At 38.5% G+C, this 18649-nt stretch overlaps 1 protein-coding gene across 3 annotated transcripts in view; it reads right to left on the bottom strand.

Moving 5' to 3' along the window:
• Positions 1–1607: 1607 nt before the first annotated feature.
• LOC110680225 overlaps positions 1608–18649 on the bottom strand; it is a 39612-nt gene continuing 22570 nt past the window's right edge. For 2 of the 3 annotated variants that reach the window (XM_021856042.1, XM_021856043.1), the window contains 5 exons: positions 16015–18609; positions 2789–3967; positions 2300–2638; positions 2137–2227; positions 1608–2080 (listed from right to left, as the gene is read on the bottom strand). In XM_021856042.1, coding sequence (XP_021711734.1) covers positions 1968–2080; positions 2137–2227; positions 2300–2638; positions 2789–3967; positions 16015–18609 — 4317 coding nt within the window. In that variant the 3' untranslated portion in view covers positions 1608–1967. The remainder of the gene's footprint in view (positions 2081–2136; positions 2228–2299; positions 2639–2788; positions 3968–16014; positions 18610–18649) is intronic. The other variant, XR_002502796.1, reaches the window with a different exon arrangement.

The following is an 18649-nucleotide window of genomic DNA, read 5'->3' as shown; positions in this document are numbered from 1 at the left end:
AACAGGGTGACGCTCTTTCTAACTTACTATTTAACATAGCGCTCGAAGGAGCTATCAGGAGAGCCGGTGTGCAGATAAGCGGTACCATTATCACACGTTTTCATATGCTCCTTGGCTTTGCGGACGATATCAACATCATCGGGATTGACCATCGGGCAGTGGAAGAGGCGTTCATACCTTTCAAGAGGGGGACAGCGAGGATCGGGCTCACGTTCAACACCACAAAAACGAAGTACATGATAGCTGCTGGTCAACGTGGGACCGGTCGTGTTAGTGGTAGCGAAATGGTGCTAGGGAAAAGTTTGAAGTGATGGAGGAATTTGTGTATCTTGGAACACTAGTGACATGCGATAATGATGTTACCCGCGAGGTGAAAAGACGCATTGCAGCTGCGAGTCGGGCTTTCTACGGGCTCCGTAACCAGCTGAAGTAGCCTGCAAACGAAAACAAAACTCGCGTTATACAAAACACTGATCCTTCCTGTTGTCATATATGGGATGGTACACAAATTATGTCACGCTAAATTTCAACTTTTTTGACCAAACCCCCCCCCCCCCCTTTGTCACGTTTTTTGTATGAGTCCTTTGAAAATTTTGTAAGGCTTGTCACGCTTGGCTTAACCCCCCCCCCCTCTTGAAGCGTGACGTAGTTTGTGCATGACCCCTATGGCCATGAATCATGGACATTGAAGAAAGTCGACCGGAGAGCTCTCGGGGTGTTTGAACGTAAAGTGCTGCGAACAACACTCGGCGGCAAACTAGACAACGGCATCTGGCGGCGTCGCATGAATCACGAAATGTACCAAGTGTATAAAAAAGGTGGATATTGTCAAGCGCATAAAACACGGCAGGCTGCGTTGGGCGGGTCACGTTGCCCGTATGCCGGAAGAACGACAAGCAAAGATAATATTCTCGGACGAGGCCGCCGACCTCGTGGTAGGCCGCCCACACGATGGCTTTTTGCAGTTGAGGAGGACTTAAGGGCACTTAACGTTCAGGGCGACTGGAAGCGATTGGCCCAGGACCGAGCCCAGTGGAGAAGAATCATCTATTCGGCGCAGATTCATCGCAGCGAATTGTAGCCCATCAAGTATCAAGTAAGTAATTTTTAACTCACAGGATTTAAGGTTTCCCAATGCGGTAAACATGAAAATGATATGTAACCTCATAAGATACCGTCTGAAAACTGCAGGGTGCTGGTACCGACGAATTTTGTTGATTTTGCAAATGTTCAGAATTTCCTCGACCGCGTCAAATATGGTACGTTCACATTCCACTGACAGCTCGATAATTTATTATCAACACTAGGGATGTTTCTTTTTATTCTATCTCGATATGTTAATCCTGAAGACCACTGTACCAAGAAGCTTGAGGGCTCTGTTTTCCTCTCACACGTTTAACTTTGGCTTTACATGCCCATATTCGCATAACAGTCCCATGTATATAGGAAATTCCATAGAACGTGGGATAATAATGCGAATAGGGGCAATACAGTTGTAATAAAATTGTTGTGAGTAATGAGACAATAATCTTGAAGAGCGCTGTTAACAATGACTAACGTTATAAAGTAGTGCCACAGACTCTTCTTGGTACATGTGAGCCAATAGATAAAATGGTTCACTGGATTGAAAAAAAAAGTATATTTTGGAAACATTCAATCGTTTTTAGCTCCAACTGCCTGCTTGGACTCCAATGTGGCACACAGTGCACTGTTGCACGGCTCCTGCAGTGAGCTAACTATAAAAACAAAAATTTTCTGTATCCTAATTTTTATACAATGACTCTAAATAACATTAAAATACACGCTTCGCTATAAAATAACTTACAAAAAGGTACGAAATCTAGTGTCTCCCTCACCGAACCACGACATGGCTATACAGTGTTGTCCTACACTGAGGTCATGGAAGTCTGCTTTTGGAATTTACACTATTAAAATTCCATGAAAATGAAAATTTTAATAAAGTACATTCAAACAGCGGTATTCTCATGACTCGGTACAGTACAATCCTGTGGCTGGCAAAGCATTTTGACCATGAAGAGGAGCGATACTTCCTTACCGTTTTCAATGCCATACTTGGAATCTGCAATGGATAAAATATATCAATAGGACATTTGGAGTTCGAAAACAATATCTTACTTTCTGGCAGCATTAAAAAGTCACCACTCGTGATTGAAAGCTTAGTACCATTTAGATGAAAGGTAAGGTTGCCAGCCATGACAAGGAATTTCTGAAAGTGTAACGGAAAAGATTGGGGTCAGGACTGATGCCGGGTGATAAGCCATTTCAGCATGATACTCACAAGTAGAAAGTTCGAAGTTTTTGTGAGCTTTTTGACTGCCGAAGGGGCAAACCTTAAAAAGCCATAGTTATCATTATGGGTGTCAGAGTAAAATGAATACTGTATGCCGTTGTGTTCCTTGAAGACGAGATGGTCCAAGGTGTACTGCATGAGATTCCTCGAACAGCCTATACGTGCACCTCCCCTCAAGGTTCCGTCCATAAGCTTCTGGATCCATCCATAAGTATCCATCTTCTCCTGCGTCAACCGGTCCATGGGCGCTGATTCAGCACTGACATTGGCCGCATTGGGAAGGGGGCACGTAGCAAGGGCTGTACTTGGCACTTCCTCCTGTTGTTGCTAGAGGAAGAAAAAGAAAGCGTATTATGAAATGGGAATGTTGAATATTCGGCAAAGCTGGTAGCGATTAAGTGACTTATATACAGGATCACCACTTTTGAGGAATCTCGTAACAGAATTCGACCTTTACGTCTGAAAAAAGGTACTTACCGAGCCCTCCACTCCTTCATTATCGGGTCGGTTTCGCTTGGACGTGGTTGGTTCTGCCGGTTCTTGCTGGGCGCGCTTCCGGTTTACACGCTTATCCGGCACTGTGCTGTTACTAGCTGCCATTTCTGCCGCTTTCATTCTCCTGAGTTTTTGCTCTTGCAACTGCAGCTCCATCATCTCTTCCGATGTCATTTCCCGGTAGATGGGTTTATCGTAGACCGATTTGACGTGCGGATTCTTCTGTAGAACTGACTCTGCTATGCGTCGCTGGCGGCTACCGCGACGCACTGGCTCCGAATCGGATTCATCCGTATTATTCGCTCCTTTTCGGTGATTCTTACTACGAATATGTTGATTGTAGCTATCTTTCTGAGACTTTTTTGGCTTCCATGTTTTGTCAAATTCGTCATTCCGATCACGATAAAACCTCGACTGCCACCAGGCTTTTTTCTCGGGTTTTTCCATTGTATGCTTCTCCGCGTGTTTATCTGCTTTCTTTCTTCTTGATCGTTTGCTAGTACTGGGAACCGGATCATGGGGTACGAGGATTGGTGGTTCGTTATCGCTGGTTTCGACGGATCTATCGCCACCGAATGGTTCCAGAGCCGGTGGTTCATCGTTTGAAGCTTGTCTTATAGTACGTTTTTTCAACGGTAAATTTCCTCCATCATTTTTGCCTCCAGAAGAAGCATTATCGTCGCCGGATGACGAGGTCAGAGATGATGTGGATCCGTCAATAGCAATATTGTTAATTTCAGGCGATACTTCAACAGTGGGGTTTCTTAACTCAGCAACAGGTTTCTGTTTAGTTTTGGGCAGTTTTTTAGCTTTTGAGGGCACCTCATTGGCGCTTGTCAACAACGTTTCCGATCCTTGCGCTTCAATGCTTGTCAACGTACTGGGCGCTGTACCGCTACTGTTGGACGTCGATTCCAATCTGTTAGGAATTTCCGAAGTGTGAATCTCGTTTGCTTTTCCAACACTTTCCGGTGCAGTGGTTTTATTGGACGTCGATGTCAAAGGTTCCACTGGTGCTTCAGAGTTTGCTAATTCAGCGCTATCCAGCTCTGGAGCCTCAGGGGTTTTACGTTTTCGGCCTCGATTTTTTGGTTTCTGCGCACGGCCTTGAACATCACTTGTATCACTCGCAGTAAGTAATTGTCGGGAGATCATCCGTTCCTGTAAAGATCGTAAAATTTATTAGTTTTGTACGCTTATCTCATAAGGTACCGTGGGGCAAGTGGGCAATGGATTTCGCATAGCACTAACAGTTATATTCACGATTTCTATTACCTTTAACATTTGTTAAGGCGTCTCAATGAACAATAACATAAGTAACATGTGAACAAAAAAACATTTTTGTCACTTGAATTTTCTTCTGTTCAGTTATGTTTGTTGAAATGCATTCAATAAAGTATTTAGAAACTTTTTTATGTAGATACACCTATACCCCATTTTTTATGTTTTGAACTAGCTTTACATAGACATTCCACGAGATTTCCGTGCGTTTTCTCATATTCGAACTTTTCAATCAAAATCTTCCTTGTAATCGGCTGTCCGAAGTAAACATATTAATATCGTAATATTTGAGAACCTTTTTGTTTTAGAGAAGTTCGATGATTTGGTCATGATAATAGCTTTTAACGCTTTGGGTATAGTGTTTCTTGAATTATCAGCACGTTCTGTTTTTCTATGATAATTGCAATCCTTGTATACTTATAGCTACCTAAAGAGAAAACACAAATTCAATCTCTGATGAGAAATTTTTCACTTGCCCCACGTGAGTAGAAAATTGACGGTGTTTCAATTTAGTTGTTTTTAGGTCTATGTCGAATTAATTCTAAAACTTTTTTTATTGCAGTTTAGGAGGGACAACTTAGAAGTGGTACAGAAAATTGTTTTCCGCAACTTTTTTTCGCTGAAAATATTAAAATAAGATTGCACGCCGCCAACTTGTTACGGAGTGATACTTGTCAGGTTAACAATCTTTCGCTCTATTATGCAATAATGACTGAAAAATCTCAGAAATCTATTGCCTAACGTAATGTTATCAATGTCCTCAAAGGTTTACGCATGAGTTTTAAATGTTAATTCACATATTTAGTTAAATATACCAATTATTTTCACTTACCCCATTTACCCACTTGCCCCGCGGTACCTTATATCTTTATTTGTTTGAAATTCTTTGGCACGGTAACAATTTGGCATTAAGGATGATTTGGAATAGTTTCAATTTGCCTACTAGGTAGAATACAAGAGCGCGACTATTAAGCAAAGCCATTCTGAAGGTGTAATGGTTCGATCCACAGTCTCGATTTCCCGGCAAGGATCTTTTCGTAAAGTACATTTTCTTGATTTCCCTAGGATTATAACTAATTCATGCTTGCAACATACACGTGAGGTGATCGAAAGGTGGAAGCAGCACTTCAATGAACACCTGAACGGTGCTAAGAGCGCAGGCAGTGGATGAGTGGCTGCCAAGCAAAGCTATGCTAAAGGTGTCAGGGTTAGATTCCCGGTCGGTTCAAGATCTTTTCGTAATGGAAATTTCGTTGATTTCCGTGGACATAGAATATCATCGTAACTCTCGGCTCCGTAATGCGTTCGGGCGCTTGAGCCTTTTAAATAAAGAATTAAGTAAAAAAAATCATCGTAACTGCCACACGATATACGAGTTCGAAAATGGCAACTTTGGTAAAGAAAACTCTCAGTTCACAACTGTAGAAGTGCTCATAAGAACACTAAGCTGAGAAGCAGGCTCTGTCCCACTGATGGTGTAATGTCAAAAAGAAGAAGAAGAATAAATAGAATCCAACCAACAAGCTCGCATTTTGAGGAAAGTTTAGAATCCAACTGTAATATTGCACCGAAACATCAATGACGCAATGACACAAGCACTCGAACAACAAACAATTATGACTATTTTATTTTTGCTTAACATAAGCCTCGCACCTTTGACATCATCAGGATACACGCGAAGAAGATGATTTTTTTGCACAGGTTAATAGGCACAATATTGGAAACAAAGCAGCTTTTAGAGGAGTAGAAGATTAGCGATAAGTTGGAGTGCGAGAACTTCAGAGTGATCATCAATCTAAATGACGCCTACGCCTACGTAGTACGAATTACTATCCCATATCATCTCTCATCACCTGCCGCCAGTAGAATTCCAGCTTGTAGGAAGTTAACAAGCTGACTTCGACGACAGCCGATTGGTAAATGCCGTGATTACCAGGCCTTGTAACGACTGAGTGAATGGATAGCGGAAATTTCAGAGACCACATGTCCGGAAAGAGAGACTAAACAGGAGCCGAAAAAAACCAATAGCAATTAGGAAATATACCGTAAAGTACCGTAATTCAGCGCAGTTAACGAATAAAACATTTCAAATGCTTAATTAAAAATTAGTCTTGCATCAACAAAAAAGCTTTATGGGTGGATCACCGTAATTACGTCGAAATTCAACGGATTGCGGTAAAATTTTACCGAAAACTGTAAAAAATTACCGTACTCCGTTAATTTATTTCACCGAAATTTTCAGCTGTTGGTATTACGTTGAATTTTACGGATTCCTGTAAAATAATTTAAGTCTGTATATTCGTATTCTGCACTGTTCATGCAATAACAAATGTTTATGGACCTTGGTTTTGGACAAACTTTTCCTCCCACCATGAATGACCACGTGGTTTCTGAATGGCCGCTAGTTTTCCTGTAAGTAGGCTTTCCCGATATTCCGGTTGTTTGCGAAACGTATTTATGCATGAAAATACTTCCTCAGATAAATATTCAGCTGTGAAGACCAATATAGCATGTTTTACTAGTTTGTTGTTCTGTAAATAGCAGTGCGCTGAATTAGGGACTTATGAAAAATGACGTGCCCTAATGCCGCGCAATACTTTTTGGGATAAATCTCAATAATTATGCTAATATTTGATAAGATTTCATAGAAGCATCATGAAACACATCTGTAGCAAGTAGTTTCATAGAATATTGCATAAATAACGAAACATTTTCAATATAGAAATCACGTTTGTTTGTGTCCTACAGTCTTAGCACGGACGCTAAGGAAATTGAAAAAATGGCGTCTACTCAGACGGGCCTCCACTGATTATTTTTCTACGTCGCGAAAAATTGCTCTATTTGCTTTTATTTGTGATTCAAACTTATTCTAAATCAAAGTAGCATCAAATGGCGTTAAAAGTTGCTGCAGTATTGATGTGTATTTCCATATGTAAATAATTTTGTATGAAATGCGCGGAATTAGGCAATGCGCTGAATTAGGGCACTTTACGGTACCACACAACAACAATCAATTTTTTGTAAGACTTTCTAGATAATCCGACCTGGCATTTCACTGAAGGGCACCTTTGATGGGGATGTCCCCTTACATTACGCCAGGTATTTTGCCTAAAGTTTCCCGATGTTAGATACCTCCGAAGAATTTTCCTAGAAATGTCATCCAGGAATTCTTCCACGAATTTTCCTAGCATTACTTCCAATATTTTCGTGCAGAACTTCCTAGAGAATTCGTTCAGAACATGCACCAGAGATTCTTCCTGAAATTTCTTGGGGAAAATACTGAGTAGACACACTAAACAAAGTTATACAGAATTGAGTACGACTCACACAAAATCAAGCTCTTCTGGAGTATAATTTGTGTAATATTTACACATGCCGAAAAATCCTACGCAAGTTTCTTTTTCTGTTTCATAAATTTTATGACATACAGGAATGATCGATATTGTCAGTCATCTCTGAATGCTAACTTTGTTTTAGAGTGAATTTATCCAAAAAATCTTCCAACAGATTTTACCATAAATTCTTTTGGCGTGGAAGATATGGAATGGATTTCCATCTAAATTCTGGATCAGAATTTCATGAAGATTTATATTTATTTATTAATTAGATTAATTTCGTTATCAAGGAGAAGGAGGAAATGACAAGGAAATATATCTGAAATAATCTGAGAAATTCTCGACTATTTTTTTTTTTGTACGTTAAGCATAATGTCCGAAGTATTGCGCTGTATAGAGCACATCGGATGATGTGCAATACAGTGCAATATTTTCGACATTATGTACAGAACGTACAGAAAAGGCACCGCTAGTAAAAAAGCAGAAGGTGCTTTTCGGTTTAGTGATAGAGCGACTATACCTGATAAACTCCTGGAGGGATCTCTTTTATTACTCTTGATCAATCTTGGAGTACACTCTGTATAAATTGCTGGAATATTCGTTGAACAAAAAACTATCGCCTAAGCCCTAGGATAACATTCTGCTGGATTTTCTGGAGGAATCCCTTAAACAACTAGAATGCAATCTTTGGAGATTTGTTTTAAAGAAACAATCTGAGGATTTATTGGAAGATAATTGTAGCACTGGTACAAACCACAAATGAACATTGAGAAGAATCAATGGAAAATTTATTTGAGAACTTACTCGAGAAGAATTTGCCAGTGGGATCACACTGAACAAAACATAACAAAATCATTGGAGGAAATTCCTTGAATAACTTTATTAGGAATAAGCGGACAAATTTATCCTGAATGAATTTATGTACAGTTAACTCTCCCTTACTCGATATTCCGTATCTCGATATCGAGTTAGAGAACCATAGTAAAAGTTGGTTTTCATGGCTAACTCGATAGTCCCTTGGATCGCAGTTGCATTGGTTTCAGTCACTCGATACCTCCCTAACTCGATGGTCCCTTCAATATCGAGTAAGGTAGAGTTAACTGTATGATTATTTTTTTTTAAACATCTCATGGCGAAATCTCTGGAGTAAATACTCGAGGAATCGGTGAAAAAATCTGGAAGAGTAGCTGGAATATTTGGAATTGAGAAAATCCCAGACGAATTTAAAGAACTGTGAAAACGGCTTGAAAAATTACTGGAAAGTACGAACCCCTGAATGATTTTTTGTGGGATCTATTGGAAAACAATCGAAACGAATTTTTTTAAAGATCTTAAAATGTACTTTAGTGAGAATGTCAGTAAAGAATTCCAGTAGGAATCTTTGGATGGTATCTTATGGTAATATCAGAAGAATACGATGAAAAAACTGTGGACAGTTCTGTAATAATTTATACCCTGAGAGAATTACTGGGCGTATTTTTGGAGCAAACCCTGAAATTCCTGAAGGAATCAGGGAAGGAAAAGAACAGAATCGTTTCAGCTTTGATAAATCTCTGGAAACAATTCTGAACAAATTTCTGCGAGAGTTATCGGGAAACAATACCAGGAGAATTTGAATGTTTTTATGAATAAATCAATGTCAGACACCCTGAAAAACCTGTAGAGGATTCGCGTAGGAATCTTTTGAGACTCATCCCATCGTGTTATACACAGCATGAGTGTGATGGTGCTACCGATTTCGGAGAGTGCGATCACTATTGATATAATCTATCGAAGTATTGCAGAATTTCTTGACTATTTACAAGGCAATTCCTATAGAACTCCCACAGATAGTTCCTGAAAAATGATTTGATCAAATTCCTGATGATATTTGATCAAATTCCTGATGATATTTGATCAAATTCCTGATGATATTTGAGGCATCATTCATAAAAATATTCAGAGCACATCTTGACGGTCTTTTTTTCCGGTTTGTTGAAGAAGTTCCAGTGAAATATTTGACGGAGTTTTTGTGCGATTAAACATTTTTCAAAAATCTTCAGTTTCTTTTGCAAATATTTGCTTTTAGGATCACTTCAGTGCAAAGAATAAAAAACTACATAAATTAACAGAAATTTGGCTGTTCATCAGTTTGTTACCTAGGAAATTAGAACAACCTCACTGATTGTACAAGCAGTTTGGTCTGTTGAATAATAATACAAATTAACCCAAATTAATGATCCCGAAGAGAGAGCTTATAGTAGGTTTCTTTTTAGAGACTTGGTCTCTATTTTAATGCAAGTCTCTGAAAAGTATATGTTTAATGGGAGGTCTTTTAAGTCTCTATTTTAACAAAAGGATCTCTGCATTGAATCCTAATGCAAAATTTCACAGACTCCTGAGAAACCTTCATAGACTAAGTTCAACAGGCTCTTTAAGAATTTTGTCTCAGATTTCCCGAGAAAAAGCTTAAGGAATTATCATAAAGATTTTATTTAAATTTTTTTCAGGTCTCCTACAGGGATCTCTCCAGGAATTCTTCTAGAGATTTCTCTACCAGTTTTACCAGAAATTCTTTCAGAGAATTCTCAAAGGATGCCTAGAAGAATGTTCTCCAGGAAAAGCTTTCGAACTCCAAAGCTACTACAATTTGTCTTTGCTACTACCTCCAGTAATTTGCTCATGTATTATTTTCCAAAACTATCCTATAATTTCCAGCAGATATTTTTTTCACTAATCTTTCAAATGAATTCTCCAGTTATTACTCTAGAAGATCTTCCTAAGATTTCTATAAAATTTCTCCTGAGGAAATCCTCGAAGGTTAATTTCAGAGTTTTTGAATAAAAATTAGGGTTTTTTTAAGAAACCCTGCAAGAACTCCTCCGCATGTTCATGTGGATTGTGGATTCTTTCAAGAATCCCATGCAATTTTAAAAGTTTAATTAAGTTTCCACACCAGCTAATACCACCATAGACAATAATCCCTGCGATCATTCCTACACAAGCTTCTATAGAAATTCTGTCCATTGTTTTTCGTGAAATTCTTTTAAAAAACCCTGCCAAATAGTATCCCGAGATTCAATTGATTTTTTTTAGATTGTCTTAGACTACTATCTAGGAAATCTCCCTAAAATTCCCTCAAGAGTCCAGGCGTTTTTCAGAGATCATTGTCCATACAGAGTGACTTCAAAGCTTCCACTAGTTTTCTATGAGATTACTTTAGGATTTTCTTTAAAAGTGCCTCACGGATTTATTTTTCAGAATAATTTCCCTGGGAACATTCCTAGCAAAATATCTTCCAATCTGAAAGTATTACTGTAACAGGAGCAATTTCTGCAGAAACCTTAGAACCTTGCAATTGCTAAAGGTATTTTTAGAGAAATCTTCAGTTGCAATCTTATATAATTTTCCATAGACAGTTTTATAGGAAATCCCTAATAATTCTTGTCGGCATTCCTGGAGAAGTTTTTGATAAACATTTAGAAGATGTCCGGAAACCTTGCAGAATATCTCAGGGAAATAAATGGATTATTCACTGGAAAATATCTTATAGGAATTCCCTTTTTGGGCTTCTCCTTGGGTAAATGCAGGTTGTGAATTCTTGGTGTGTCCAAAACAAGATTCTTGGAGAAATTCTTTATGAAAATTCGTCAAACACCTCTAGAAATTTCCGGAAATATATCTAAACATTTTATCTGATATTTCAGATCAAACTCTTATCTCATGGCTCTAATTAGGTTTCGTTATGTTTTCTTGATTCTTGTTTAGTCTCTTTTCGGCCACTTAGTCTTCTGGTAACGACTGGCATGACAATGAGGGGATTAAACAAAGAGGAGTCAGTAAAAAAAAACTACACGCAGAGAAATGATTTTTTAAATCAATAATATTCTGTATTGAAATCAACAGAAAAAATTATCATTTCTCGGTTAACAATATATTTTTTTGAATTCAACAACAAAACCTTGTTGTTTCAAAAAAATATTTTTTTGTTTCTAGAATCAGTCGTCAACACGAACAAAAATTATTTTTTTGAATTCATAATAAATATATTTGTTAATACAGTATTTTATGTTGAAACACATTTTTTATTTCATTTGAAATGATCATAAATAAAAAGACTATTTTCTCTCCATTTGGGTTTTATTTACATCTGATTTAGAAATAATTACCAGATGAGTTATTGCCTTCCTATGAATTCTGATTAATAACATTACTCTAGCCATTTCTGCATTTTGTAGGCGCAGTCAGCAAGTAATTTGCAGTGCACCGTTCACGAGTGATGGATTCAGAATTACTTTCTCTTACCACTGGTGATGCGGTTGAATAACAATCTGTGGAAATCTTATGATACATAGAAAAATACAATTATCATTCCTTTTTTTAAAACATTTCATCCGTTTATTTATACCTGGTGAAATTCTCCAAACATTCAATCTATGCATGCAATTCGTCCGGTCAACCAGAAATGGCGGCGGTATCAATTCTTCAATTTCCTTCCGTTCCAGGATTTTCAGAATTTCAAAATAGTATTGATTTTTTAGAGAGAAACAATCGAACAATGCGTATAAGTTGGTTATCAGATAGTTACATGGAAACAAGACAATTTCTTACCCAGAAGACAATTGATAATTTCTTCAGAGAGTCCAAAACTCAGCAAAAAAATCACCGTCTTTAACTTCCTCAACTTCCATAACCAAAACTTCTTCTGTTGAATCCATTTTGAGTTTTGTTTGAAATCATGGAAATGGCGTCTGACAAGCCGTGCGTACATAATAGCGAAAACAAAACATACACACTAGGGTGCGGCTTATTTTTCAAAAGTTCTCAAAACCAAAAATTCGTATGCTCTACTGAAATCTAATCACATTGAAAGAGAAACCTCAAAATATGAGCCAAAAATATTAACATTTAGAGGTGGCGCAAGCGTCTTGAAGGTGAATTTTCAAGTCATGAAAAATGACCGTCAGTGAAATAAACATAACTTTGTAATTTTTCAACCGATTTTAAAACTTTTAGCATAAATACCTTCAAAATTGAATTTGTAAAAACTTTGTAGAACATAAAATTTGTCTAAAATCAAAACTAGTCTTAGTTAAAAATACTTTTATCCAAATTTTTCCTCATTTTACTAAAAAAATCATTTTTGTTTGACCATAACTTCATAACTACTCAATCGATTCCGAATCTTTTTTCATGTTTTTGAAGCAAATTTATTTGTTTTTAAATTGTTCATACAACACATTTTTCTAAAAAATGGTTTTGACTTAGTTATTCAACAAAAACTACCCAAAAACATGATTTTTGAATGAAAAAATCAAATTTTTATTGATTATTTAAGTTTTTTCGCCGGAAATTGCATTTTTTCTATTAAACTTAAATTTATAAAGCATCTTGCCTTAATTACGAGTTTAATTGTGCATACATATTTTCACATACGCAAATATAATTTTGTTGCGGAATTATTTAAAAATTGTTTCAAAGTCATTCACAATCGATGAACAAATGAGAAAAACCAGTTTCAGCTTCAGAGATAATATTTAACTGGCAAAAAAATACAATAAACTGGCATTTTTCGTTAAAAAATCATGTTTTTGTTCAGTTTTTGATGAAAAACTTGGTCAAGACATTTTTTTAGTGAAATGTGATGTATGAAAGGTTTGAAACAAATTGAATTAGCTTTAAAATCATGTAAAAAGATTTGGAATCGGTTGAGTATTCATGAAGTTATGGTCAAACAAAATTGAAATGTTTAGAAAAATAAGGAAAAAATTTGAATAAATTACTTGTAACTAAAACTATTTTTGATTTTAGACAAATTTGATGTTCTATAGAGTTTTTATAAATTTAATTTTGAAGGTATTGATGCTAAAAGTTTTAAAATCGGTTGAAAAATAACAAAGTTATGTTTACTTAACTGAAAGTCATTTTTCATAACCTGAAAATTTGCCTTCAAGACGCTTGCGCCACCTCTAAATTTTAATATTTTTTGAGATTTTGAGGTTACTTTTTTAATGTGATTAGAATTCAGTAGAGCATACGAATTTTTGGTTTTGAGAACTTTTGAAAAATAAGCCGCACCCTAATACACACTCATATAATAAATATGTATGTGTGTAAGTAATAGAATTTTTTGAAACCAAAAAACTTTTTTGAAAACGAAACAGATTATGCCAACAATCAAAAAAATATTTTATTGAATCTACGCAACTTATGTTCCCATCAGTTTGGTGTAAAAACAACATTTTTGGATCAACAAAATTTATTATTTGTATTCAACAAAAATAATTAAAATTTTTAAAAAATATTTCAATAATATTTATTTTTGAAACAAAAAGGTCTGTTTTCTCTGCGTGTAGTTCTGATAAAATCTACTTTGAAGTTTTCAGGAAATTTTCATTCTATACAAACTGTATGGGAGTCAAAAAAAAAACAAGCCAGTATTCTCAGAATTACGTTATTTCTTCTGTGCAGCGGAAAAGTTACCTGAATATATCGTTGGAACGCTTGGAAACAGTAAAAATTCAACCCAAACCCGACCAAAATGTCACTTACACCAATTTGCGTTTGAGCCCCTCAAATAAATTTCCCCTTTAAATTTCCAGGCTGGGATTCCATAGGGTTGATTTTTTCTTAGCTTCACTGTGCAAAAAATATTTGCCAACATTTGTCCTACCCATGGATTCAAACGTGGACGAGCCTCTGGTTGAAATGATTCTGAATATAATTGATATCAAAATAGTTTTTTCTGCATGTGGTATTTCTCGTAATTTTACCTTAAGTTTATATATGTCCGCTTATAAATTGTCCAAATGTACTCTACTATGTCTGATCAACGTATTAAAGGACTTGAGCAAGCAATTAGAGCATTCAAATTCAGTTTTGAATGTTATATGTTCAAATTTTGATAGATGTACGAACGGGATTATCACAAAAGGCCGAATCACAAAAGGCTGAATCACAGAAGGCCGAATCACAAAAGGCCGAATACATTCTAGCCTACCACAAAAGGCCGAATGCACAGAAGGCCGAATCACAAAAGGCCGAATCACAGAAGGCCTAATCACAGAAGGCCGAATCACACAAGGCCGAATCACAGAAGGCCGAGTTAAAGTTACAAACCTAAAGAATGAAGCTTGGATATAACAAGAACAAGTCCATGCTTTGTTAAATGCAGTCATGTCAGTAAACAGCGCAAAATTTACATGCGGCGAGGCCGCATTGAGGATAAAGGAACTGAGGCGGCAGAAGGCCGTATAGCATCTATTCGGTGTTATGCAAACAGCAAATCCCCGGTATAATGCAAACAATGCCCGGAATAATGCAAACAGAGGATGTTTTTCAATTTTTAGGTCCGACGAGCGATAGCGAGTTCGGACAGCAAGCGTTTGCCCGGGATAATGCCAACATAGTCTTTCACGAAACAAGCAGGATAATGATTGCTGAGATAGGGTATAACAAGTGTTTGAGTGATCATGAGAATACTAAGTTTACTAAGAATATTTTTCATCGTACACTGCCCGTTCGATTCTGACTCGGCTTCAATTTGGCGACACGGAAATCCATGTACACGAAAAAATGAATCATTATCAGTCACAAATCTTGTCAATCTCAATGTTTCTGTGGGCCTTCTTAAGGCTTAACATATTCAAAATAGGTAAATTTAATTACTGTTACGGTGATAAAAGATATAATAAAAACAACCGTTAAATTTTGAAACGGTTCAATTTAGGCAACATGAATTTTTTTGGCATGTTGCCAAAATCGAACAGGCACTGTATAACCTTCCAGTTTTCACGAGGTTTCTACACTTATGTTGTACAAAATACAACAGCTCCAATTATAGAATTTTTTTTGGGTGTGTAAGCTAAGAATAGACCAGCTGACAAACCCAAAAAACACTAACGATATTTTAGCTGAACAAACTGTTATTCAGCTAGTAATGTTACTTGTGCATCTTGTCCCGCCTTACCCTACTGTAAAAATGCTCATAATATTGTAGAAAAATGTACTGAATGTTTTTGTGATTCGGCCTTCTGTGATTCAGCTTCAGCCTTCTGTGATTCGACCTTTTGTGATTCGGCCTTTTGTGATTTGGCCTTCTGTGATTCGGCCTTCTGTGATTCGGCCTTCTGTGATTCGGCCTTATGTGATTCGGCCTTATGTGATTCGGTCTTTAGTATGTTTCGGCCTTTTGTGTTTTCAGCCTTCTGTGATTCGGCCTTTTGTGGTAGACCCGTACGAACATGGGATTTGGCGAATTTTAGAAACAAATTCAATAGTTTTTCATTAATCCAAAGATAAATGGAATTGGAGACATTTTATGAATGTCAAATAATAGATGACACCTATGACCTTTAATATGAGTAAAGTATTTTAAATTCAATATTTTATTCAATAGTTTTTTACTAAATTCATGTGAAAACAATGCCCTGTACGAAGTTGGGCCATTGTAGTTAAGTTAGTGTTAGCAAAACGCTAAAATCTAAAAAAATCCCTCATTTCTAAGAGCTAAATAATTCCTTCATTCATAGTCCTACCTTCCGTCGCCAGTTAAATATTCCTAAAACGATATACCAAACGAATTTGTAGATAAACACTGCATTCTGAACTTACCTCCTCTGTTCGGTGCTCGGATTCCGATTGTGGTTCCGTCGCTTCCGATATCCGCACTTGTTGTGCATTTTCCTCGCTGGTGGTCAGTCTTATTTCCGAACTGTTTTCGCCGCTCTCGCCAGTTGCTGGTTGTTCATTCACCTTGATGATATTTTTTGCACTCTGCTTACTCTTTTGCGGTCTACCAACCTTACGGCGAACAGCGTTGGTTTTAGTAGGCTCGTTCGCAACGCGCAAGAGTACATTCTCAAGCGCAGGAGGTGGTTCCGGATGGACGTTTTCATTCTCGGAGAAGCCAGCGAAGTTTGGTTCGTTACTATCTGAAGCTGCGCCAGGAACACCCTCTAGTGAGCGATTGGACGCGTCGGATGTTTGCTGCTGATCATTGCCTGCAGGGGCTGTCCTGACCTTTTCAGAAATCTCCTTATAATTTTTCAAATTGGGTTTTGGTTTGGCTTTACGTTCGGCGATACCTTCTATGGTCGCCCGATCGGCGTCGGACAAAATCTGCAGATATTTACCTATTTCGATCCTTCTTAGTACAATGTTGAATGTTTTAAGGGCAACTGTCTTCGGTTCTACTGATTTCCCTTTTGAATGCTCCGGTGATTGAGGATGTTTCGTGCTGGCATACAGTTTCCGTTTTTGTGCAGTTGTTAGAGGTTTGAACCCAGTCGATTTCTTAGAGGGGGGTTTTGGCTTAACGAAAGTTTTTTCGACAGTCTCAAAATAGGTTGTGGTGGCCGGATCGCTGGGTTTTGGGCGACGACCTCTTTTCGTTGGAATTATTGTTTTCCTATGTTCGACAACGACGGCTGTTGTCTTCGGCTGCTCACGGAACGACTGAATTGCCTCTGCCAGAGATTCTGACACCTTATCATCCATATCGGGAGATGGTTCCTGTTGTGAAGCTGGAAGTTCGTTCTGCAACCGGGATATGAGCGCGTCTTCGTTCTCTCTTAGGAAGCGTCGTTTGGCAGAATCGGTGAACTGTGACGGTGGCGTAAGTGGCCGCTCTGGTGAACCGTGTGGGTCCTGAGCGGTTCCGTTGAAACTTACAGGAGGAGGAGGAAGTTCTACCAATCGATCTGCCGAGTCTTCCACGTTGCTTATGTCCATTGTCTCGCAGATGGTCTCGTTTGTCTGTTGGGTTAACAGCTGCGTTTCAGGTATCTCAATAGGTGGTAGTACTTTTTCCGGAGACTGTGATTGTTCCTTTTGATTCTCCTCTTGTTCCTCCTCTTCCTCGTCATCTTCCTCATCCCAATCGGTTATGATATCCACCAGCTGTAGATTGGTTTTGTTTTCTTTGGCACACGTTGCAGGAGGGGCCAAGCCGCCATTGTTTCGATCATGTTCTTGTTGCCGAGAGATCGTTGTTTCGTACCACCGCATAGGAGCTTCGTCGACTACATTGATTAGTGGCGATGGTGGCCGCTCGGGGATGTCGAACACTTGCTTCTCAGTGGCTCCAACTAGTTCTTTATAATTTTCCTGGATCTCCTTGGGATCGCATTCCGCTCCGTCATCGCTGTACACCTCGTCTACGACTTGGTAGTCGTCATCACTCGAATTCGAACTATCATCATCGGATGAACTGGAGTAGTGGGCTTCGGGTATGGAAGGTGCCGGTGAAATCTCCCGTTCCTGAACCAATTGTTGGGAGAAGGATACACGAAGCGAAACACGTCTGTTTTGGGAAGATGCATCAGCATCCTTGAGAATACTCTTTCGCATGATGCTTGCCTCGCCGTTTTGATGAGATACACTTGATACCGGTGGCTGTTCCTCTTCTATTGGTCCACTCTCATCGGATGTCATGTTTTCATTATCGTTGGAAGCGTTTGCCATATCGGTATGCAGTTTGTTGAAGGTATCAGTCAGCTTTCGAGGTTGTATATGATGCGCAACTTTGGGAGACTCGTTAGGTACTTTAACAGGACTAGGAGTTTCCGGTATTATCATATCGGGAGCGTCCGGGCCAGGTTCTACCGGTGTGCCAATGATAACTACTTTCTGTGGAGTGCTTGGCGGAGGAGCTTGTGAACAAGGTGCTAAGACATTCTGTGTTGCTGGAACGATCGATTCATTGGGTAAGATTGAGGATAATGGAATCGGATTGGCCACCGGTTGTGGTGCTACAGCTGGCTGTGATGCCTCGGCGGGTGACGCGTTACTCTCAATGATTGGCGATATCGATGTCGTGAAGGCGGATATACGACTCAAGGTACCATTAGTATCCGGTTTGGGTGTGCTCGATGTGATCTGCTTGAGCAACTCACATTTGGCCGTGTTGGTTCTGTGGTATTGGTTGAGCAACGCTTGCCGGCCAAGGTCTGCCTTAGCACTAGGAGATTTGCCAAAGGGTATTGGTGATGCCGCTCTCAAATTAACAACGTTGACTACCGCGGGAGGTTCAGTGTTAGGAGCTGAAGCCATTACTTCGACCGGAACGTTTCCATTTTGCACCGGTGCTGCACTAGTAGTCGCAATCGGATCCGCTTGCGATGAGGCTGGTTGATCAGCTACTTGAGGCGATTCCGGCAGCGGATTCGGTTCGGATGAGTCCATGTCAAAGTTGAAGGTGGGTTTCGGCTAAAATGATATTAGGAAGGTGTCAGAATCTGAAACCGGA

This window comes from Aedes aegypti, unplaced genomic scaffold, assembly GCF_002204515.2.
Source record: "Aedes aegypti strain LVP_AGWG unplaced genomic scaffold, AaegL5.0 Primary Assembly AGWG_AaegL5_hic_scaff_1067_PBJ_arrow, whole genome shotgun sequence".
In the NCBI taxonomy this organism is placed as follows: Eukaryota; Metazoa; Arthropoda; class Insecta; order Diptera; family Culicidae; genus Aedes; species Aedes aegypti.
This window is presented reverse-complemented; position numbering and strand designations above follow the sequence as displayed.